The sequence below is a fragment of the Sinocyclocheilus grahami genome, unplaced genomic scaffold (genome assembly GCF_001515645.1).
Source record: "Sinocyclocheilus grahami isolate Dianchi unplaced genomic scaffold, SAMN03320097.WGS_v1.1 scaffold7.1, whole genome shotgun sequence".
In the NCBI taxonomy this organism is placed as follows: domain Eukaryota; kingdom Metazoa; phylum Chordata; class Actinopteri; order Cypriniformes; family Cyprinidae; genus Sinocyclocheilus; species Sinocyclocheilus grahami.
In genome coordinates this window covers 2858935-2882577 of record NW_015505186.1, presented here as the reverse complement: position 1 = coordinate 2882577, position 23643 = coordinate 2858935, and the positions used below count along the sequence as shown (strand labels likewise).

Genomic DNA, 23643 nt, shown 5'->3' with positions numbered 1-23643 from the left:
CCACTCACCATCATGGCCAGCACTGTGACTGCAGTGGAGTCATTCAGGTTCCTGGGCACCACAATCTCTCAGGACCTGAAGTGGGACACTCACATTGACTCCATTGTGAAAAAGGCCCAGCAGAGGTTGTACTTCCTTCGCCAGCTGAGGAAGTTCAACCTGCCACAGGAGCTGCTGAAACAGTTCTACTCCGCCATTATTGAATCTGTCCTCTGCACTTCAATAACTGTCTGGTTCAGCTCAGCTACCAAATCTGACCTCAGAAGACTTCAGAGGGTAGTCCGGACTGCTGAGCGAATCATTGGTACAACCCTCCCTTCTCTCCAAGAACTGTACTCGTCCAGAGTGAGCAAAAGGGCTGGCAGAATCACTCTGGATCCCTCACATCCAGCACACTCCCTCTTTGAACTGTTGCCATCTGGTCGACGCTACAGAGCTCTGAGCACCAGAACGACCAGACACAGGAACAGTTTTTTCCCTCAGGCCATCCATCTCATGAACACTTGACAATAACTGTGGAACACACACTATTTATTCACTCATACACTTATTTATCTAACACTCATACTCAGTCTACATTTCAATTTGCACATAATATACCTGTACATACAACTGTCTATTGTTATATACCTGTACATACAATTGTCGATTTGTATATTTTTATTCCTTAGTTACTTGTTCTATTTTTCTATTTTTTATTATCTGTGTTTTTGTTCTGTCACTGTCATTCTGTTACACTGTAGAGCTTCTGTCATGAAAACAAATTCCTCGTATGTGTAAACATACCTGGCAATAAAAACTCATTCTGATTCTGATTCTGATTCTGATATTTATTTTATTTTTTTGCTGATCCGAAAAATGACTCAAAAATGATCCGTGACTCAAAATCCGTAATATGAGCCGAACCGTGAGTTTTGTGATCCGTTGCACCACTAACATGAGAGAGAGTAAATAATGGCAGAATTTTCAGTTTTTCCTTTTAAGAGCAAATGAGTCTCTCTCTTTTCTCGCTCTCTCTCTCTCGCTCGCTGCTGCTGCTGCTGTGTGGCATGTTTAGAACTCAAAACATGTTTGAACAAAACTGAGCTCCGACATAAATGGCACATCCTAATGCAAAACTAACACACAAAGGCACCCAGCAGCACTCGTTCTATGCCTGTATGTTTTATTTGTTCTTGGCCTTGTTTGAGTTACAGGCAAAGATGTTTTTAATCTGCTCAACAAGGACCCAAAACAGGAAGTGATGTTTTCATGTGTTGATTTGCTCAGAGATGGAGTGATTTCTAGTTACAACTGTTCAAAGCTTGTCAGAGTTCAGTTTTTCAGTGTTGTTAGGGGTTGAAGGACTACTTAAGGATGGAAAGCTGATCTTGGATCAGATTAAATTTGTAAGGGAGAGTTGGTTAAGAAAGATGGATCACATGTCAATTTTTTTAAATCATTTTTAGCATTTAAAAGTACATTTTATACATTTATACACTTATTGCATGTAAAATGTATTTTGTCAAGGCAAATTTATCCAAATCTAAAAACATTGGTGCCAGTGTGTACACTGCCATTCAGAGGTTTGGGGTCAGTAAGATAATGTTACAAAATATTATTTCAAATAAATGCTGTTGTTGTTGTTAAACTTTCTACTCATCAAAAAAAGCGGTTTCCACAAAAATATTAAGCAGCACAACTGTGACATTGATAATAATAACAACACTAAATCAGCATATTAGAATGATTTCTAAAGGATCATATAACACTGTAGTAATGATTGTGGAATATTTTGTTTGCCATCACAAAAATAAGACATTTTAAAATATATTAAAATAACTTTTAATTTGCAATAATATTTCATAATATTACTGTTTTAACTGTATTCTTATCAAATTGAAAAAATCTTTAATATCTCGAGCCCAAACAAAGTATATAAAATATTGTAAATTAATTGGTAGAATATTAGTCTTCGTCTCCTCCTTCTCATTTTATTTAATAGCAGACATCCTGAAATATATTTAGGCATATTAATTTAATGTTCCCTTATTTCTCCCTGCCTAAAGCATGAAGTCAAATGTGGCACACTCACTCTCCCCTAACGACAGTATAAATAGTCTTTCATTTCTTTGCTCCTATTTAAAGAATCGTGAGAAACAAATGAAAGCCAGTGTATGAGCTTTCCTCATTTTTCATATTCTGGAAGCTGTTAAGAGATTTCACTTAATTCCTAAATAAATTTCAGTTTAGGATATTTTATGTAATCTTTTAGATGATATATTTATTTAGGTCACTCAGTCAATCCTGCATAGTTTTGTGGTTGTACTGAGCCATTATTTATGTCTTTGTGTCTCACACATGCCTGCAAACCATTTCACTTTTCATGGTCTTGGTAGACATATGCAATACCACTTGTATCTTGACCTTTGACCTTTTATTGCATTTGATAGCATGTTTGGCTCTTAACGGTGAATTGCAAATATCCTCCTTTGTGTTTTATACCAGGTGTATGCAGCGCCACCCTGCTGCACTCAAAATCTCTACGTGGACATAGAGACTGCTTTGAAAAGTACCATCTCATCGCCAACCAGAAGCTCTCCCGCGCCAAGGCCTCCCACAGCGCGTACGAGGGCGTGAAGCGGGCTCTGAGCCAGCGAATCAACCGCATTATACAGTACACCCAGAACAGAGACTCCGTAACTGCTGAGACACCCGGGCGCTGGGGGGCCAAACAGATTCTGTGTCACACTCCGCAGGGCGGCAGGAAACTCGTGCCCCAGTCCGATGCCCAGGTTCCCCGTTACGCCCCACGATGGGCGGAAGAGGTGACGATGGCGGAGTCAGAGTATGGGAAAACCATGCTGGACTGTCACTCTGCCGAGGAGCTCGGTCTCGGCCTGCTGCAGGGATCACACCAGGGACTGTGGGCTGGAGAGAGACACCACCCACGAGAACAGCAGAGAGACACAGCCAGACAGAGGAGACACAGTCGAGAAGAGCGTGAGTATTCATGCTATACATTAGCACTCAAAAGTGTGGGGTCAGTGTGTTGTTTTTAAAGAAATGTAATGTTTTAATCATTAAAGTGATTAAAAGTGACGGTAACGACACTGTTACAAAAGATTTTTTTATTTCTAATAAATTCTGTTCTTCTTTCATCAAAGAATTCTGAAACTCAATCACAGTTTCTTCAAAAATATCAAGCAATTGTTTTTAACATTAATGATATTAAAAATGTTTCTTGAGCTCTAAATATGATATTAGAATGATTTCTGAAGGATCATGTGACACTGAAGACTGGAGTAATGGCTGCTAAAAATTCAGCTTTACCATCACAGGAATAAATTAAATTTTAAAATATATTCAAAGAGAAAACAGTTAAATGATTACACCTTAAATTGTAAGAATATTTCTATTTTATTATATATTTTTTATCAAATAAATGCAGCCTTGGTTGAGCATAAGTGGCTTTGTTCAAAAACATTTAAGAAATCTTACTGACCCCAAACCTTGAATGGTATTATTTGCTTTGATTGTGTTGGTATTATAAATGACGCAGCATTTTGAATGTTTTTGGGCTCAGTTGAATTCCCACAGTGGCATCTTAGACAAAGTGAAGGACGGAAATCGATATCCTCACCATTAGGGTTTTATCTTTCGCTTTGTATCTCTGCATCTTTCCCGTCAATATAGTCCACAAAGCACCAATAAGAGGTTGAGGTCAATCTAGACTTTGATTTCTCTCACCGTTCTTCAATGTCTGTCTCCTTATCTCACCCAATGAAATGGCTTCTGTTAAAAACAGATATGTCATCAGGGTCACACCATGTGCTGTTCTGAGTAGAATGCGTCTCATGGACTGTTATGAAGGCATCTGCTTTCAGCTGTGAAAGGAGGTGTGTTTGTTAGTTTTCACTTTATTGAAAAGTGACTGTGTTTGTTTGTCTTTCTCTTTCAGTGGTGAGGATGAGTGTGGAGGAGCTTCGCCAGCTGAACGAGCAGCTACTGCTACAGATACAAAGTGAGTCTCATCTTTAAACTTAAAGGGATATTTCACCCAAGAATAAGAAAAATATGACTGTTTTCCGTTTTAGGTGAACTACTCCTTTGAACCCAAACATATTCTGGGGCGAAGAGTCACTCGATATTAATAATAAATTAAACTGATGTGTGTTTTTTTTTGTTTTTGTGATATACCATATTTCCTCTGACAAATTTGGAATATCACAACCAAAAATGATGTGGTAGATAAATTATTAATCTCATTAAAGCTACAGAAAAGCTTTCTGCTGGCCCAGTTTGTACTTACCCTGCCAACATTTTATTTGGGCCCCCAACACATGAATGAGTGAATTTTTAACTAATTTTAATATTTAGCTTCATTTCATTATTTACATTTAAATTTCATCGTTTACATTTACTTTTCAATATTTATTTGCATTTGTTTTATTTATAAATGTTTTTTACTTATAAACGTCTCTTATATTTCTCTTTTTTTATTTTTTTTATTTTTAACAATATTTTACCATTTTTATTTCAGTTTACATTACATTTTTAATTTTGTCGTTTTCTTATTTTATAAATTAATTTAATATAAATTAATACAAATATTACATTTTAATTCTTGGGTGTTTTTTTTTTTTTTTTTTGTTATTTAACATTTTCCTCACAAAGGTAATTTTATACAAGATATTCCATATATTCATTAACACTTTTTCTGGAAATTACATGGGCCTACATAGTGAATGATGAGTAATTTTCATCCCATTCTTACTGATGCCAAAGTCTTGTAACTTCAATAAAACCTCTGTCCAAATCAGCCAGTTTAAAAAGACTCTTTGCAACCAAATGTCACAGAAAACCAAATGTTTACGTTTGTGAGGCATGAAAGTGCATGTACATTATCAAAATGTAAGATATAGGGCAAGCAACAGATCTACTCTTTGGCCAGCTGGCCATCCTTATGTTGAGCCCCGCTTATGCATATTTCACGTTTCTTATGTAGGTTATCATTATTCTTGTGTAGTAACGCACAGACTCTGTGTTTGTCCCTCAGATGTGTTTGAGGAGCTGTCCGTAGCTGTGCAGGAGAAGGACTCTCTTTCTTCAGAGCTTCATGTACGGCACATAGCCATCGAGCAGCTCTTTAAAAACTGCGCCAAGCTGCCGTGGCTCCAGATCGGGCGAGCAGGGGTCAAAGCTGGTAACAACCCAGTGGAATGAGCGCTTTTTGGGGAAAGACCAGAAAGAAAGCTTGGCTTCAAGCAGACTCTCATGGATGCTCAAGCGGACCGGAAACACACAACGCTGTGCTAATGAGGTTATAGTCGCCTCGCTCTAAAAGGTGGCGTCTGAATTTTCTGCAAAAACTGGACTTTGAAAGCGAAAGTGTCCAAAAGTGTTTCTATGCAGAATGAGGTGGTTTTAAAACCTTACAAATACTACGTATAAATTATACGTTCGTCTTTATTCTTCATATCACTGTTTACTCTCTACACTTGATCATGTTGGGTGGTTGATAGCCTTGGATGAGTCTGACAGTGTTCCTCCTGCACGTTCAGGCTTGCTGATTGGTTGTGGTGTTGCTGTGGTAACTGTTGCTTAGTTAACAGTTTTTCCCTCCCTCTGCTCATTGCAGTGGAACTTGTTAATGACTGTAGTTGATCCATTACTCCAAGCAGGCATATTTCTCCTGTTGTGCTGAAGTTCAGCATAAGCGCTTTAGTGGAAGTTTACATTTCTTTTGTTATTGCACTCTTAAAACTGTGTTCTGACATTTCATAGGTGCTTTTCCCCCCCATTACAACATTTCACGGGTTATGATTAAGAATGGACTTGAACGTTTCAGCTGGTATAGATTGGTCTTTCACAAATGTTAAGCACAGGCCTAACTTTGATTTAGGCTTAACTCGGTGCTGGGATTAATTTTGGAGAGATGGGAATGCTCAACCAAAGCCTTTGTTACCTCATGGTAACTATTCAGTATTTATTTTGTTAGGACAATTATTTGCTTGTTACAAATATTTCAAAGTAAATTAGCTTTTGTAATGTGTGTTTTTTTTTCTGGAGTGTGTAGAGGTTGTTTTCTTGTGCTGTTATAGTATGGTTTCTTGTATTTAGGGTCCGTGCATAAATTGAAAAGTGCAAAGTGAGCCTTTACCCAGCTGCCTTGATTTCAGAACAGACTGTGTTGCCATCTGGTGGACATTCAGATAATCCTGTCCACCTGCTGCCCTGATGTGTGCATGGTTAAGTGTCTATTATTATGGTTCTACGAAGTCTATTACAGTATCTCTAGAATCTTAAAAAAAAATGTTTTAAGAAATCAGCTAGGAATTCTCAATTCTGTTCTCTTTGTAAGAGAGGCATATTCGACTGACCCCTCTGGGGTTTCTAAGAGTATTTTATTTTGTATGAGTGTATTTTGTCATGCTGGTTATGCTCTGAGGTCAAGTCAGCAAACTAGAAATAATGGTTCAATTCTGGAAAAGAAGCAATATGTGTCTGACCTTCTTGTAAAACGTTTAAATTGTTCGTTTATGATTCATTCTGTGATTTAACATACAGGAGGTTGGAGTTACTGAAATGAAGCACACTGCTGTGGAAATACTGAATGAGCTACATGAGTTGGATGAGTTTCATGTTTGTCTCGACTGTGTTGCAGATGTAGGCCATGTGTTAAAATGTTAACTTGATTATGCTGGTGTCATTGATGTCTTATTCTTTTTCTCTTATGTTTATTCGTTGCTTGTCTTATTATTTTCCTTTTTGATTTTTTTTTTTTTTAATTGTGTTGTGACATTCAAGTGGTTTATGCAATACTGTTTGTTAGTGGATCTTCCCATCAGTTTAGAAGATTTCTGGATGCTTTTGTTTGGAGTGATGTGTACATTTTCTTTTTAGGGAATGAATTAATAAAAATATTTTTCATAAAACTCTGTGATTCTTCTCATTTACTGGTTCATTTTGAACTGATTATCATCTTAAAGCAAAAAATAGAAAATTGTCAGCATCATAAATGACTTGCTGAAAAACTGGAAAGATGAAAGGGTTACACTTGAATTTAAAGTGACATTGTGGCAGTGTAATTACACATTTATGTACGTACTATAAGGTTACGTTTAGTGTTCGGGTTTGGTTTAGGATTGGTTGTAATTATGCATAATTTACTGTTAAGTACTAGTAACTGTCACCTTAAAAAATGTTACTGTGTCAATACAAATGGTCCTAATCCAAATATATACACGAATACATTGCCAAATAATTGGTTTAAACTAGAACATAAGAGGTTGCCTTTCTTGTATTTCATTCTCCACTAAAAATCTTCTCTTGCTTCCTAGTCTCTGATGATAATCATACTTTTTTCTCTTTATGCTTCCTATTTCTATTTCTATTCCTATTTGGTAACTTCCAGTAAATTATACAAAGGAGACATTGTCAAAATTATACCCACCTGTAAAAAAAATAATATTAATAAAATTATTGATCTTAATTATAATGTATTATTTATTGTAGATCATTTAAATTGATTTGCTGATTTATTTCTAAGATAAACACTGCAGTTTGCCATATTTTTACTGTAAAAACATTTGTTACTGATCCCTCACAAAAAGTTTGTCATTTTGTTTTGTTAATAACATTGGTGGCTAAAACCAAGTTGCCACAGATTAAATGTAGTAACAATATCTGAAGTAACCACGGTATTTTGGAGGAAATTATGGCTAGCATAGTGAGTTTTTGGAGATTTGCATCGTGCGATATATCACGAAGAGAACTGTCGTTTTTGAGCGGCTCCGCGTCGCAGATCTTTGGTTCCGCCTCCAGCACGCGCGCACACCGGAAGTTTGGATTTTGTTGTTACACTGGAACAAAATGGCTGCTGTGAGTTTTTTTCATTGAAGGCACTGGAACATTTATTCCGCTTCTTGCTTTGGATTTCCTGCCTGTGGTGATGCAACTCGATTGGCAAGTCGGTTTTGATGTTTGTCGCTATTGCCACGTTCTGCCCCGCTCTGTCAGTTGGTCGTGTTTTGTGGATTTGTGCATTTGAAGTGAGCTGTTAGCTGTGGTTAGCCAGCCTGTCGTTTGCTGGAGCTGCAGTGCTGAAGTTTGCCTTCTTCTGCTGGGAACATATTCCTTCGCATTTCAGGAATGCATGCTGTTCATTGCTATTGCATCCTTTAACACATAATTTGTCATCATCGTGTTGAAGTTCGCCACATTTGTTTGCCAGATGTTGTGAGTGCATACACACACACACACACACACACACAGATGCACAACAGTCTTAATGAGCTGAGTTCATGTCTCATACTTTGTGTATTCGCATTCACACACTTGTCGTTGGGTGTCTGGGTTTGAGTTTTGAATGGAAACTGTCAGCTGACAGGTGGTAGTGTGTTTCTGAACTCTCTCTCTCTGATCTCAGGGCTTGAATGGTGTGTTTGTGGAGGTGACAGTGCTGGTGTAACACAACATCGCCTCCTGTCACGCAGCAACCACAATGGTAAGAACTACAGGTTTGATTCAATGATGCATTTTTAACAGGATTGGATTTTATTTAACATTATGTGACGGATTTGATCATATTTCACTTGTACAAGAGATTATCTAATGCATTTTAATTTTCTTTCTTCCACAGCAACAAGTCTTAGAATATGCATTGGATCGGGCTGAGGTATTTGTTCGAACTTATTTCTGTTTTAATTTAAGCTGTACTTTTTATTCATTGTACATAGTGGTGTTTACTTGTGTCTATTATAATTGTACTGCTGCAGTTTCATAAATGCAAACTGAGAAATCACTGTGGAGAAGAATAGCTGTGTGTGTATATTCTATTACTGTTCAATAACATTGTTGTTTCTTGTTTAGTACATTGTTGAAAGTGCTCGTCAGCGACCGGTGAAGAGACGAGTATCCTCGAGTGGAAGGAAATCCTTATATCAGAAACTTTATGAATTGTACATTGAAGAGTGTGAAAAAGAACCAGAGTTGAAGGTAATTATCAGCTGCTGTAACATAAAAAATGAAGTAGCTTTCACAGCCATTCTTCTTGAAACAAGACATTAAGTTGGGTGGGATTTTATAACTCTATCAAATCATGTTTTATTAATATTGTATTGTGTGTAATTATTCTCCGTTCTGCCCTCTTTCTGTAGAAACTGAGGAGAAATGTGAATCTACTAGAGAAGCTGGTCTCACAGGAGTCAGTCTCATGTCTGGTGGTCAACCTGTACCCTGGAAATGAAGGATACTCACTTATGCTTAGAGGAAAAAATGGATCTGGTACTGTCTGCTTTTTATTTGTTTTTATGGTTAAAACAGCTGAGCTTTTCATGTTGCATGTTAATGAACTCGTCCCAACCTATAAGATTCAGAAACAATCCGACTTCGCTATGAAGAAACCGAGTTACTGGAGTACCTGGATGCCGAGGAGCTGCCGCCCATTCTTGTAGACCTTCTAGAAAAATCACAGGTTAGTGGCATGTATGTGTAGTCTCTTAATGTGTTTTTTTCCCCCATTATTTTTCTAATTTCTGCTATTCATGACATTTTATATATATATATATTTTACATTAACATAGTAAAATATTTAAATGTTATTATATATAAACACAGCCTGCACTAAATCATGTTCAGAACAACAGTGTTATTGTTAACTGAAACTAAAACTGTTATTAAATTGTTTTCGGTAAAGTTGAAATAAAATATATAGCCTATACTTAACTGAAAATGTGAAATGTTCAATTCCTAAAACAAACAAAAAAAATGTCTTAAATAAAATAAAGCTACTTAGGAATACAAAAATGAATGACAAAACCACATAGCAAATAGCTAAAACTAAAATTAACTGAAAATATAAAAATAAAAGCTAATTCAAAATATTAGTAAGCACTATATAAAACATAAATAATACTGGTTCAGAACTGATTCTAGATATGGTTTTAATTTAATTAACCTACATGTTTCTTTAATTCCAGTCAGAATAGTTTTATAGCACTCTGACGAACTGATGCATAAACCACCAGCTTAGATTTGTTTTCCCGCTTCTGTTCTGTCAGGTGAACATATTCCACTGTGGCTGTGTCATAGCTGAGGTCAGGGACTACCGACAGTCTGGAAATGCAAAGATGCCCACCTACCAGAGCCGGCACATCCTGCTGAGACCCACTATGCAGGTCAGTAACAAACCTGATCTGTGACCAGCAGTCTCTGTTCTGTATTTTTTTCTATAGTATCTTTAAGTCATCTATTTTCTCCACACCAGACCCTGATCTGTGACGTTCATGCTATGACAAGTGATCACCACAAGTGGACACAGGTGAGGTTAACATTCAAAACTTTGAGGTTAGTAAGATTATTTTAATGTTTTTGACAGAAGTCTCTTATGCACATCAAGGCTGCAAGTATTAGATCAAAAATACAGTAAAAAACGTAATATTGTGACACATTGTTACAATTTAAAATAACTTTTCTATTTTAATATATTTGTAAAATGTACATTTTTCCTGTGATGTCAAAGCTGAATTTTCAGCATCATTACTCCAGTCTTCACTGTCACATGATCCTTCAGAAATTACTCTAATATGCTGCTTTGCTGCTCAAGAAACATTTTTTATTATTATCAGTGTTGAAAATGTTACCTGCCCTATATCAAATTTCAGTTATTGTTTACTAAAACTAAAAATAATATGAAATCATTTTTGTTAATTGAAATAAAACTGAATTAAAATATCAATATTAGATCAAACTGTAAGAGAAAGAAATGTTGCCTTGGCAGCTAACTAAGTTGAAATATTAAAATGACTAAAACTGAAATAAAATAAATAAAAGCTCAAAAGATAAAAAATAATAAAAAGAAAAGAATATATATTTTTAAAGCATAAAGCAAAACTTGATAACTTATTATCAATGTTGAAAACAGTTGTAGCCTCCTTAATATTTTTGTGGATACTGGGATACATTTCAGGAAGTTCAGAAAACAGCATTTATTTGAAATATAAATCTTTTTTTTTACCACATATAAATGTCTTTACTGTCACTTTTGATCGATTTAATGCATCTTTGCTGAATAAAATATTAGTTTAATTTAAAAAAATCGTACTGACCTTAAACTTTTTATAAGTACCGTAGATTGGTAAAGAGCATTAAAGTGACAGATTCACAGCACAGTGTGAAGGATGGAGGATGCATTGATTCTCGTGTGGTTTGAATGTGTTTGTAGGACGATAAACTTCAGCTGGAGAGTCAGTTGATTCTGGCCACAGCGGAGCCTCTGTGTCTGGACCCCTCCATCTCTGTCAGCTGCACCACCAACCATCTGCTCTACAACAAACAGAAGATGAGCACACGATCCATGAAACGGTAATGCACTTTAGCTTGTGTTTGGCTTCATACGCTCGATCATCAGTTGTCTTTAAACCAAAAGTGCATAATCAGACTGTCTATGATGAGTTCCTGTCGTCTGCTGCTCAGTGTGTTATGTGATTGTTTGTGACTGCAAACATTTTGCATCCAAGATATTGCTTAAACCCACAGAGCTTATGTACATGTGCCCAGTGTAGATCTTTTATCTGTGCTTAGTCACCATCTGTGAACTGAGAAGCCGCTGCTGTTCTGATCTCTCATTGTATTGAGACTAAAGAAATGTGAGTGGGTTTTGCTCTATGCAGCTAACAAAAAATAGTTAAGTTGAAGATCTTTTGCCTGTTAAAGTCAAGTGCAAGAATCTGATTATTTCATGTGTTTTATCAAAGTTAAAGGCTTCAAAATGTTGTATTTGATACAGAGATATCCTGAAATTCAACAGCAGATGATCGAATCCATCATATATCAGCTATCCATCGTTCCACGCTAATAGATGTCATGTTTCTCCTTTCTGCAGGTGTTTTAGGAGGCATTCTCAAGCAGCTCTGAACAGACAGCAGGAGATGATGAGCCACTGCCCTGCACTGCCACAGCTCCGACTCCTGGACTACCTGCAGAGGAGGAAAGAGAGGAAACCTGCTCCTTCCATAGACCTTAAGATCTCCAAAGCTGGAAATGTGAGTCACAGACACAATTTGCAGACCTGTTTTACTTTCTCTGATTTTGGGTAAATGGATTTAAGCACGGTAATATATGTGAAACATACAGTACATCATTGTTCAACAGTTTGGGGTCAGGAAGATAAGATCACGGTTTCCACAAAAATATTAAACAACAAATTTTGAAGGATCACGTGACACTGAAGACTGGCATAGTGTAGAAGACTGCTGAACATTCAGCTTTACGATCACAGGAATAAATGACTACTGTTTTAAAATATTTATTTTTGGCATTTTATTATGACAGGTCAGATCAGACATGACAGGAAGCAAAGAGGGAGGGGGATCGGGAAAGGTCCTCGAGTCGGGACTCGAACTCGGGATGCCCGCAGCACAATGGAGCCAAATTATATTAAAATAGAAAAAAATTTAATTGTAGTATAACTAGGGTTGGGCGGTGTCTACCAAATTGGCATCGGTGTAGAAGACTGCTGAACATTCAGCTTTACGATCACAGGAATAAATTACTACTGTTTTAAAATATTTATTTTTGGCATTTTATTATGACAGGTCAGATCAGACATGACAGGAAGCAAAGAGGGAGGGGGATCGGGAAAGGTCGGGGGGGGTTCATGGTGTGTGCCCAAAGCGTGAATCCGTATTTAGAAAGGCATGGAAAAACAAACGGAAATCAAATAACGATTGCTAATGCTAACGGTTGACTGTTACATTGTAGTACATAAAATTTCACTTACCACATAAACACAGTAAGGGGAGATGACTGAGGATGATGGCGAATGATTTGCAGATCCTGAGCACCACTGACAAACATATAATCTTGTAAAATGTGTGGTAAGTACTTCCGTTCCATAGTATAAACAGACTACGTGCAATCTCGAAAGTGAAACTAAAAAGCGATCGTGCATTCAGAAGCAGTTTCAATGCCAGGTATACTAGCGACTCCCTGATGCCCGCAATTTATATACAGTATAATTGCCCAATGATATAACTGCGTGAGAAAACACTGAAATATATATATATATATTCCTCCCATCACATATTTATTCCCTTTAGGGGTTCCGTATTACACGTCATTTTCTTTCGGAACACAGTATTGGGATGCGGGTGAGGGGATGGGGATCGCGATGCCGGCTCAACATTGTGATGTCTATCAGCCATCGGCGATGGACTGATAAATGATATAACAGATATAACAGATAAATGCAGCCTTAAGTATAAGAGAAAATCTTACCAATTAAAGTTTTGAACAGTACTGTATTAATCAAATGTCCCATTTAAAGTGTTTGCTTGTGTTTGGCTTCATATGCTCGATCATCAGTTGTCTTTAAACCAAAAGTGCATAATCAGACTGTCTATGATGAGTTCCTGTCGTCTGCTGCTCAGTGTGTTATGTGATTGTTTGTGACTGCAAACATTTTGCATCCAAGATATTGCTTAAACCCACAGAGCTTATGTACATGTGCCCAGTGTAGATCTTTTATCTGTGCTTAGTCACCATCTGTGAACTGAGAAGCCGCTGCTGTTCTGATCTCTCATTGTATTGAGACTAAAGAAATGTGAGTGGGTTTTGCTCTATGCAGCTAACAAAAAATAGTTAAGTTGAAGATCTTTTGCCTGTTAAAGTCAAGTGCAAGAATCTGATTATTTCATGTGTTTTATCAAAGTTAAAGGCTTCAAAATGTTGTATTTGATACAGAGATATCCTGAAATTCAACAGCAGATGATCGAATCCATCATATATCAGCTATCCATCGTTCCACGCTAATAGATGTCATGTTTCTCCTTTCTGCAGGTGTTTTAGGAGGCATTCTCAAGCAGCTCTGAACAGACAGCAGGAGATGATGAGCCACTGCCCTGCACTGCCACAGCTCCGACTCCTGGACTACCTGCAGAGGAGGAAAGAGAGGAAACCTGCTCCTTCCATAGACCTTAAGATCTCCAAAGCTGGAAATGTGAGTCACAGACACAATTTGCAGACCTGTTTTACTTTCTCTGATTTTGGGTAAATGGATTTAAGCACGGTAATATATGTGAAACATACAGTACATCATTGTTCAACAGTTTGGGGTCAGGAAGATAAGATCACGGTTTCCACAAAAATATTAAACAACAAATTTTGAAGGATCACGTGACACTGAAGACTGGCATAGTGTAGAAGACTGCTGAACATTCAGCTTTACGATCACAGGAATAAATTACTACTGTTTTAAAATATTTATTTTTGGCATTTTATTATGACAGGTCAGATCAGACATGACAGGAAGCAAAGAGGGAGGGGGATCGGGAAAGGTCGGGGGGGGTTCATGGTGTGTGCCCAAAGCGTGAATCCGTATTTAGAAAGGCATGGAAAAACAAACGGAAATCAAATAACGATTGCTAATGCTAACGGTTGACTGTTACATTGTAGTACATAAAATTTCACTTACCACATAAACACAGTAAGGGGAGATGACTGAGGATGATGGCGAATGATTTGCAGATCCTGAGCACCACTGACAAACATATAATCTTGTAAAATGTGTGGTAAGTACTTCCGTTCCATAGTATAAACAGACTACGTGCAATCTCGAAAGTGAAACTAAAAAGCGATCGTGCATTCAGAAGCAGTTTCAATGCCAGGTATACTAGCGACTCCCTGATGCCCGCAATTTATATACAGTATAATTGCCCAATGATATAACTGCGTGAGAAAACACTGAAATATATATATATATTCCTCCCATCACATATTTATTCCCTTTAGGGGTTCCGTATTACACGTCATTTTCTTTCGGAACACAGTATTGGGATGCGGGTGAGGGGATGGGGATCGCGATGCCGGCTCAACATTGTGATGTCTATCAGCCATCGGCGATGGACTGATAAATGATATAACAGATATAACAGATAAATGCAGCCTTAAGTATAAGAGAAAATCTTACCAATTAAAGTTTTGAACAGTACTGTATTAATCAAATGTCCCATTTAAAGTGTTTATTATATCTTTTTATATATATATATTTAATTGTTTTTGCCATGAAAATAGCCTTAGATGCTGGCATGGCATTAAATAAATATATACTATACTATACTTCTTTATGACTAGTGTGGGTGTTTTCTGTGTTTAAATCACTCTTGTTTTTCCTTCAGTGTGTGGACATGTGGAAACAGAGCAGTTGTCAGCTGACTGTCCCATCAGAAATTGATGTGAGTTGCTGTAATGCAGTTAAACGAACATATAAGTAGCATCTCTCTCTTTTCTGTAGGTCCTAAACCATTTATAACAGAAATTACTTATAAAAAAAAAAAAAAAGGTTTGAGTTTAAAGTATTATTAAGGTAATTTTCACGTTCTTGTGATCTGAGATGGTATGTTTCGACATTTATTTCCCCCTGCATCCAAGTCTATGAAAGTAAGTTTTTCTTTCTGCTTCCAGGTGGAGAAATATGCAGTGGCAGAGAAGTCTGTCAAACTAGATGACACTCAGCCCACTGTTTGGCCTGCACAGGTAACACAATTGTGTAAATCTTACATACTAACTAGACTGCACATGGAGTCTGGTTGTTTTATCGGTGTGATCTGCGGTCTTTCATAACAGGACGTGAGGGACGACTACATTTTCGAGTGTGAGGTAGGTGGTCAGCCTCAAAGAACAAAAGTCACTATTTTCCAGTCTAAGGGGGACCCGCTGGTATTTGGGAAAATCTTCTGCGCCAAAGACTCCAAATCAGAGGAGGATGTGACAGACCTGCACCTCATTCACCCACCGTAAGAAATAACTGATGACATTGTAGAATTCTTATTTCACATTTATATTACACTCTTAAGATGAGAGTAAAGTGTTATTAGTTACACTCGCCTAATTGATGCACTTACCTGACCTTGTATTTTATCTGTGGTTTGTAGATTCCTCATAGGTTCAAAAACAGATGCTGATCAGTAAGTACAGGAGCCAAGCTTTGATGTTTGGTGTGTTACTGAGTCTCGGGTCTTGGTTGCGCTCAGCCGCCATGAAAATATTCCTGTGCCGCAGGTTTCTGACGCAGTATAAGGAGGTTTATGAACGAGACTTGAAGTGTCAGGTGAAGATGTTGCACAACTCGGGCAGCACAGGGTCCCAAGGCCAGCTCTCCCCCTCCAGGGAAAACGAGGTGAGACATTTTGATGTTACATCTGACCATTCCGATTAAGACATGTTACAAAAAACAGATTTGATCTGATTTGGATCAGGTTCGTAAGCATAAGATGTGTTTATTTTGTACTTCAGGCTACAAAAAAATTGATACGAGGCAGATTTGCTCATTTTCTCTTGATTAGAGATTTATGTGTCAGATTTAGAAAATGGGCACATTCACGTGAATGTCATGACAAGATTGGTCCATTTTGATGGATGTTTGTTGTTGATCCAGGCTGATGGATTCTCAGCTCTGGTCCAGTCTTCGGTTTTAGGAAAGGGCGTCAAACACAGACCTCCTCCTATCAAACTGCCAGCCGGCTCAGCCTGCGCCTCCTCAGGTGAGACAAACTTATAATATAACAGTATGTATAGGTATCAACAAGAGAAGAGCAGAATACACACATTAATATAAATATTGTAATATTGTGAAATTTAAAATGACTGTTTTCTATTTTAATATATTTAAAATGTCATTTATTTCTGTGATGGCAAAGCTGAATTTTCAGCATCATAACTCCAGTCTTCAGTGTCACATGATCCTTCCGAAATCATTCTGACATGCTGATTTGTTGTTCATCTTATATCAATTATTATCGGTGCACAGTTATTAATAATAGTTCTTGTTATTATCAATAGAAAACAGTGCTTGAGATCAATGTAGTTCAGGTCCGACCTCCATCATGTCTCAATCTCATTCAATATGTTTGTGTCTTTCCACTTTAAAAAGTGTACAAACAAGCACTCCCTCCCTTTGTCTAGGTAACCCGTACAGTACACAGGCCTCAAGTGGCCATCTCAAGTGCCCGACCCCTCCACCCACAAAGAATCAGTCGCTCTCCCGGAAACACTCCATGGAGCTTGGCCTGTTGTCCCCTGCTGCTCTCTCGCCCATGCAGAGTGAGTATCTCTCCATTCACAACTGGAAAGCTGTCAGTGCTTCGTAGCCAGATATTTATTTCGTCTTTCTTCTCTGACCGTCCTCCACAGGATCAGGTACTCCCAAGCCCTCCACACCCACCAACACGCCGTGTTCAACGCCCCACCCCGCCGACGTTCTGTGCGCCACGCCTTCAGTAACGCCCACCCCTCAGGACCCCGCCTGTGGCCTTCCACAGCAGCCCACCCTGCTGACTCCCTTCGCCCAACAGCAGATGACCCTGCCTGTCATGACTATTCCCCTGCCCACGTCCAGCACCACATCGTCACAGGTCATGACAAACCCAGCAGGGCTCAACTTCATCAATGTGGTGGGCCCGGTTTGGTAAGAAACCCAAGTTTGTGCCTTTTTTTTTTTTTTTTAGGGATATGAAAGGGAAAAAACGGCGACGAACCACCTCTGTTTGTGGTTTCTTACAGCAGTCCGCAGACTCTGATGAGCGGTTCTAACCCAATGCTGGGTTGTAGTCCTGGTACTCTGGCGTCTGGTATACCCCTGAGTGGACTTCTGCCCTCTGCTGGTCTCATGTCTGGAGCTCTTCCTGCCATGCAGCCTGCAGCTCCAGCAGGTAAACCTCTCAGTGAATCTCTCCCTGCATGGTCAGATGTTCATCAATGACTTTTATAAGTTATCAGTGGCTACTGTGGATAGAAAAATGTTCATATTGTTCCAGCAGGTGGGCATTTTGGGCTGAACAACAGCCCGGGACTGCGACCGCTGAACCTTCTTCAGGTGAGAGAGCTTTTGTAGTTGAAGTATTGGCTTTTGTGGAGACGATTCTCTCTTTCCCTCCCATTTATGTTTGTTTTTCCTTTTCTTTCAGCTCCCTACAGGGCCACTGATTTTTAACTCTCTGCAGCAGCAGCAGTTGTCTCAGTTCTCCCCTCAACAGCAAAGCAGTCAGTCCGCCACATCCAGCCCCCAGCAGCAGGGGGACGCGGTGAGCCAGACACCCTGCAGCCATTATTTTACACAGCTATCAAGATTCTAGCAATTTCCAGAGGCTGAGAATCAACTTCAATAGTGTTAAAGGGATAGTTCACCCAAAACTGAAAATTGTATTCCATGGAAGTCAGTGCTACAATCAACTGTTTGGTTACCAACATTCTTTAAAATATCTTCTTTTGTGCTCAAAAGAAGAAAGAAACTCTCACCGGTTTATAACAATTTGAGGGTGAGTAAATGATAACAGTAGTTTAATTTTTAGATGAACTATCACTTTAATGTGTGTAAATCTATATTATATTCAGTTACATTTAGAAAATAAAAAAAATATTTATTATATATATTTTTTCATCATTTATATTACATTTTCCTTATAAATTTGTATTTAAACTGTATACAGATGAAAGAGAGATTAAAGATATGTTTGGGAAAACTAGTGTTATGGAAATTAGATACTTTAAGTTGAATGAATTTTTGGATAAGAGTAAAATGTTATAAGTTGATGTAGTTTTAATTTAGATATTTTAATAATAATTATTGTATAGTATAGTTTTTTTTTTCAAATAATATAAATATTTGATATAATTTGTTTAAATTAAATTATACGCTCATTATATAACTATTTCATTTATATACAGCCAGTGGGAGATGAAGGAAGTGTTTGGGAAAACTAGTGGTACCTTGAATGTATTTTGTATACAAAATGAGAGAAAAGTATATTTTGATGTAGTTAGTTTTAATTTAGACATTGCATTAATAATATATTATTATATATTATACTGTATTACATTTAGAATATAATGACAATAAAAAATATTGTAAGTATAAAAAATAAATGTGCCTGGTAATTTCATTTTTTTGTAATTTATATATACAAATATTTTGTTTCTAAATTACATATATATGTTGACTTAAACTAAAGGAATAGTTCACCCAGAAATGAACATTTTGTCATCCTTTACTCACCCTCATGTCATTCCAAACCTTTAGGAGTTTCTTTCTTATGTTGAACACAAAAGAAGATATTTTGAAGAAACAAACAGTTGTTGTTCCCCATTGACTTCCATAGTAGGGAAAGAAATACTATAGAAGTCAATGGGGACCTTCAGCTGTTTGATTACCAGCATTCTTCGAAATATTCAGTGTTCAACATAAGAAAGAAACTTGTATAGGTTTGGAATGACATAAGGGTGAATAAAGGTTGACAACATTTTCATTTTTGGGTGAACTATCCCTTTAAGTTTTGACATTGGTAATTTCACAAATATTCTTTTGTTTCATGTTACACCAAAGAAAAAGAAATATGTGTGTGTGTGTGTGTGTGTGTGTTCTGAAGTTAATTCAGTTGTCCTCTTTGAATCAGGCTGATCCGGGTCTGACGGCAGAACAGGGTCTGTCCGCACAACAGACGGCGGTCATCAATCTCACCGGAGTGGGGGGATTCATGTCTCCTCAGGCAGCAGGTATGGGCTCATGCACTGGACACAAGCGTTTCATTTGTCTGCCACTCCTCTCACTGTTATTCAAGTACATCTCTAGTCCAGATATCTCTAACAGACACTAACACAATGAGTAGACATACTAATGGATTTAGATTTAGTAGTGTGTCATACTAATCTCAACATAGATCAGTCGAAGTTAATCAGACCTGTTTTTTGATTATCTGGGTTTGTCATTTGATTAACATGATGGTGGATGCCACTATTCCTCTTTCTGCTACGTTCTACCTTTTATTTCCTGTTACCTCCCTCCCCACCCTGTTCTTTCTCTCTCCCCTGCTCCACCCCACCCCTCTGACTGTGGTAGTGCTGTCCCAGCTGGGTTGTGGTCTGGAGGGATCCGGGCCCAGCCTACCGTCCCCGAGGCTCCAGCAACAGCACCAGCCACAGATCCAAGTAATGCAGCAACTTTGACCTCATCCACCCATAGACATGTGTATATCAGACTGACCTTTGACCTCTCAGACACTGAATCCCCCTTTCCACTGACCTTTGAAGACCACGTGAATTCTTGAAGGGTTATTTAATCCCAAAAAGGGAAATTCTGTCATCATTTACTCACCTTCATGTCGTTCCGAACCCATAAGAAATCGTTCTTCTTCAGAACACAAATGAAGATATTTCTGATCAAATCGGAGATATTTCTGTCCCTTCAGTGAAAGTCGGTTCACACAAAACTCTTCAAAATGTTTTTAAAAATCTGTATGAATTGAGCAGTTTAATCCAAGTCTTCTAAGTAGACAGGATTGCTTTATATGATGAACAGAATTATTTCAGGCTTTTATTCACATATAAACATTGATCAGCTAACAATGTTAGCATTCAGATTTGGTCACAGAAGCTCAAGCATGCTTGTTTGACACACGAGAACCAGTGAGGTTTATTCTCTCATGTGACGCCTTCACATTTGACCTGTCACAAGAACCAATGAGATTTGTTCTAACACATCAAGCACGTGTGGTTGAGCTTCTGTTTATGTTTGCTGATCAATGTTTATATGTGAATAAAAGCCTAAATTAAATCTTTTATGCACCTTTTTGGTCTTACTGTACATGATTCTTTAATTCACATTATTCCAATGGGATTTGTATCATCAAAAATAATCCATTTAAAAAAAATTATATTTTAATATATATATACTTTTTTTATTCAGATTTGGTCACAGAAGCTCAAGCATGCTTGTTTGACACATGAGAACCAGTGAGGTTTATTCTCTCATGTGACGCCTTCACATTTGACCTGTCACAAGAACCAATGAGATTTGTTCTAACACATCAAGCACGTGTGGTTGAGCTTCTGTTTATGTTTGCTGATCAATGTTTATATGTGAATAAAAGCCTAAATTAAATCTTTTATGCACCTTTTTGGTCTTACTGTACATGATTCTTTAATTCACATTATTCCAATGGGATTTGTATCATCAAAAATAATCCATTTAAAAAAAATTATATTTTAATATATATATATATATATATATATTTTTTACAAAAGTTTGGGCTCTGTATTTTTTAAAAGCTTTTGAAAGATGTCTAATGTTTACAAAGACTGCATTTATTTGATAAAAAATACAGTAAAATGTAGTAATGTGAATTATTACAATTACAATTAAAATAACTTTTCTGTTTGAGTATATTTTAAAATGTATATGTTAAAAATGTAATTTATTCCTGTGATCAAAACTGAATTTTCAGCATCATCACTCCAGTCTTCAGTGTGCTGCTTAATATTTTTGGGGAAAGACATGTAAAGTGATAACAACATTATAAATGTCTTTACTGTCACTTTTGATCAATTTAATGCATTCTTGCTAACTAAAAGTATTAATTAAATTTTTTTTTTAAAGTCATTTTACTGAACCCAAACTTTTAAACCGATTGATAGTCCTAAATCATACCTATTTTTTGTATCAAGATTTACATTTTAAATTCAAAGGTCTGGTGAACGATCAGTGTGATCAGTCTGTTATATGACATCTATGCATTCACTCTCTAGATGAAATGTTCCACACTACACAGCTAAACACTGTTGTTCACAAGAATCACATCAATAGCTTCTTTTCTGGCTACTTCTGACCGACATGTAAAGCTTCACATGGATTCGTCTCTTGCCATGTTTTGAGTTATAATTTTTCTGTCTAAGCCTTTACCAACATTTTTCAAATAAGCATCATGTGGCATCAGCTTATCTCCTAACAGCTGCTTGAGACAAAATCTCCAAAACTTCAGGAATGTCTCATTTTTAAGGAGATTCATCAGATTTAATTTCATTCATGAGCATGAGACATTTGTGCTGTTTTCTTCATCATCACGCACAGCTCACACTGATCAACCCACTCTCCTGTCCTGCATCTGACCCCAGTAACAGCCCAACTCTTGCATTAGCCCCAGCTGAGATGCGAGTTGAAGTTGCTGTCTTACTGACACCAGACGAGAGCATGGCAATGTGTGTGTGTGTAATAGAAGATAACTGACAAACAGCAGCTGCATTGCGCTTTTAATTTGACCACCTTCTATCCACCGCCTCTGCTTGATCCTCTTCTGTTCCTCACAGTATGTTGTTCCCATCAATTACCCTCAAGTCTTCCATTCCTCCCTCTTTCAGCCTCACACAGCTTCTGCAAACACTGTTGATATTTGTCCAGCGTGTTGCATCTCTTTTCACTGCAGTGTTAATGAAAGGTGGTTTCCTTTCAGCAGCTCTGCTTCAGTCAAAACTCTTCCATTATCAGAGCCAGTGGGAGATGCGACAAAAACATGTAATACATACGTGAAATATTTACCTATCTATACAGTGTACAATACCAGTTAAAGGTATTTTCCAAATTGTCGGGAAAATTGTTGATACTGATAAATTGTAATTTATCAGTATATCAGTCAATATTGTATATTTAATTTAGCAACTCATTTACCCTTTTTTAAATGACCTTTGCCGTCATCTAACCCTCAAAAGTTCATCTTTAAAAACACTAATAATTTAGTAGCACTGGTAAATATATTTAGTAAATCTCAAAATGATGCCTAAATTCACTTGTAGCATTTAAAATGATTTACGTTTATAATAATAATAATAATTTATTTATTTATATAGCACTTTTCATACATGGAATGCAACTTTACAAGTATAAAACACATATTAGGAATTCAATATCAATATAAAATAATCAAAACTCTAAATGGTCCGTTCAACTAGTATAAACAAATATGAACAAATATAGAGGAATCAAAAGAAAACAAAGCAAAAAGTACACGCAAATAACAAGTATAAACAAGTGTATATACAGTGGGTACGGAAAGTATTCAGACCCCCTTAAATTTTTCACTCTTTGTTATATTGCAGCCATTTGCTAAAATCATTTAAGTTTTCCTCATTAATGTACACACAGCACCCCATATTGACAGAAAAACACAGAATTGTTGACATTTTTGCAGATTTATTAAAAAAGAAAAACTGAAATATCACATGGTCCTAAGTATTCAGACCCTTTGCTCAGTATTTAGTAGAAGCACACTTTTGATCTAATACAGCCATGAGTCTTTTTGGGAAAGAGGCAACAAGTTTTTCACACCTGGATTTAGGGATCCTCTGCCATTCCTCCTTGCAGATCCTCCCCAGTTCTGTCAGGTTGGATGGTAAACATTGGTGGACAGCCATTTTTAGGTCTCTCCAGAGATGCTCAATTGGGTTTAAGTCAGGGCTCTGGCTGGGCCATTCAAGAACAGTCACAGAGTTGTTGTGAAGCCACTCCTTCATTATTTTAGCTGTGTGCTTAGGGTCATTGTCTTGTTGGAAGATAAACCTTCGGCCCAGTCTGAGGTCCTGAGCACTCGAGAAGGTTTTCGTCCAGGATATCCCTGTACTTGGCCACATTCATCTTTCCCTCGATTGCAACCAGTCATCCTGTCCCTGCAGCTGAAAAACACCCCCACAGCATGATGCTGCCACCACCATGCTTCACTGTTGGGACTGTATTAGACAGGTGATGAGCAGTGCCTGGTTTTCTCCACACATACCGCTTAGAATTAAGGCCAAAAAGTTATATCTTGGTCTCACCAGACCAGAGAATCTTATTTCCCACCA

The 23643-nt window shown here is 37.4% G+C and overlaps 2 protein-coding genes across 9 annotated transcripts in view; both read left to right on the top strand.

Annotated features, from left to right (window-relative positions):
• Positions 1–6874, top strand: part of cunh21orf91 (chromosome unknown C21orf91 homolog) — a 21621-nt gene extending 14747 nt beyond the window's left edge. For all 4 annotated transcript variants that reach the window (XM_016277475.1, XM_016277460.1, XM_016277468.1 and 1 more), the window contains exons 3-5: positions 2488–2982; positions 3941–4003; positions 5039–6874. In XM_016277475.1, coding sequence (XP_016132961.1) covers positions 2488–2982; positions 3941–4003; positions 5039–5205 — 725 coding nt within the window. In that variant the 3' untranslated portion in view covers positions 5206–6874. The remainder of the gene's footprint in view (positions 1–2487; positions 2983–3940; positions 4004–5038) is intronic.
• A 914-nt stretch (positions 6875–7788) lies between these two features.
• LOC107589048 (transcription factor SPT20 homolog) overlaps positions 7789–23643 on the top strand; it is a 20492-nt gene continuing 4637 nt past the window's right edge. For 2 of the 5 annotated variants that reach the window (XM_016277386.1, XM_016277359.1), the window contains exons 1-23: positions 7789–7863; positions 8411–8488; positions 8624–8659; positions 8854–8979; positions 9141–9267; positions 9354–9457; positions 10044–10160; positions 10250–10303; positions 11207–11346; positions 11867–12026; positions 15159–15215; positions 15445–15516; positions 15607–15776; positions 15915–15947; positions 16042–16159; positions 16418–16523; positions 16945–17082; positions 17173–17446; positions 17542–17690; positions 17796–17854; positions 17946–18062; positions 19431–19530; positions 19874–19962. In XM_016277386.1, the coding sequence (XP_016132872.1) occupies positions 8486–8488; positions 8624–8659; positions 8854–8979; positions 9141–9267; positions 9354–9457; positions 10044–10160; positions 10250–10303; positions 11207–11346; positions 11867–12026; positions 15159–15215; positions 15445–15516; positions 15607–15776; positions 15915–15947; positions 16042–16159; positions 16418–16523; positions 16945–17082; positions 17173–17446; positions 17542–17690; positions 17796–17854; positions 17946–18062; positions 19431–19530; positions 19874–19962 (2349 nt within the window). In that variant the 5' untranslated portion in view covers positions 7789–7863; positions 8411–8485. Of the gene's footprint in view, positions 7864–7985; positions 8221–8410; positions 8489–8623; positions 8660–8853; positions 8980–9140; positions 9268–9353; positions 9458–10043; positions 10161–10249; positions 10304–11206; positions 11347–11866; positions 12027–15158; positions 15216–15444; positions 15517–15606; positions 15777–15914; positions 15948–16041; positions 16160–16417; positions 16524–16944; positions 17083–17172; positions 17447–17541; positions 17691–17795; positions 17855–17945; positions 18063–19430; positions 19531–19873; positions 19963–23643 lie in introns of those variants that run through there. The other 3 variants (XM_016277377.1, XM_016277367.1, XM_016277395.1) reach the window with 3 other exon arrangements.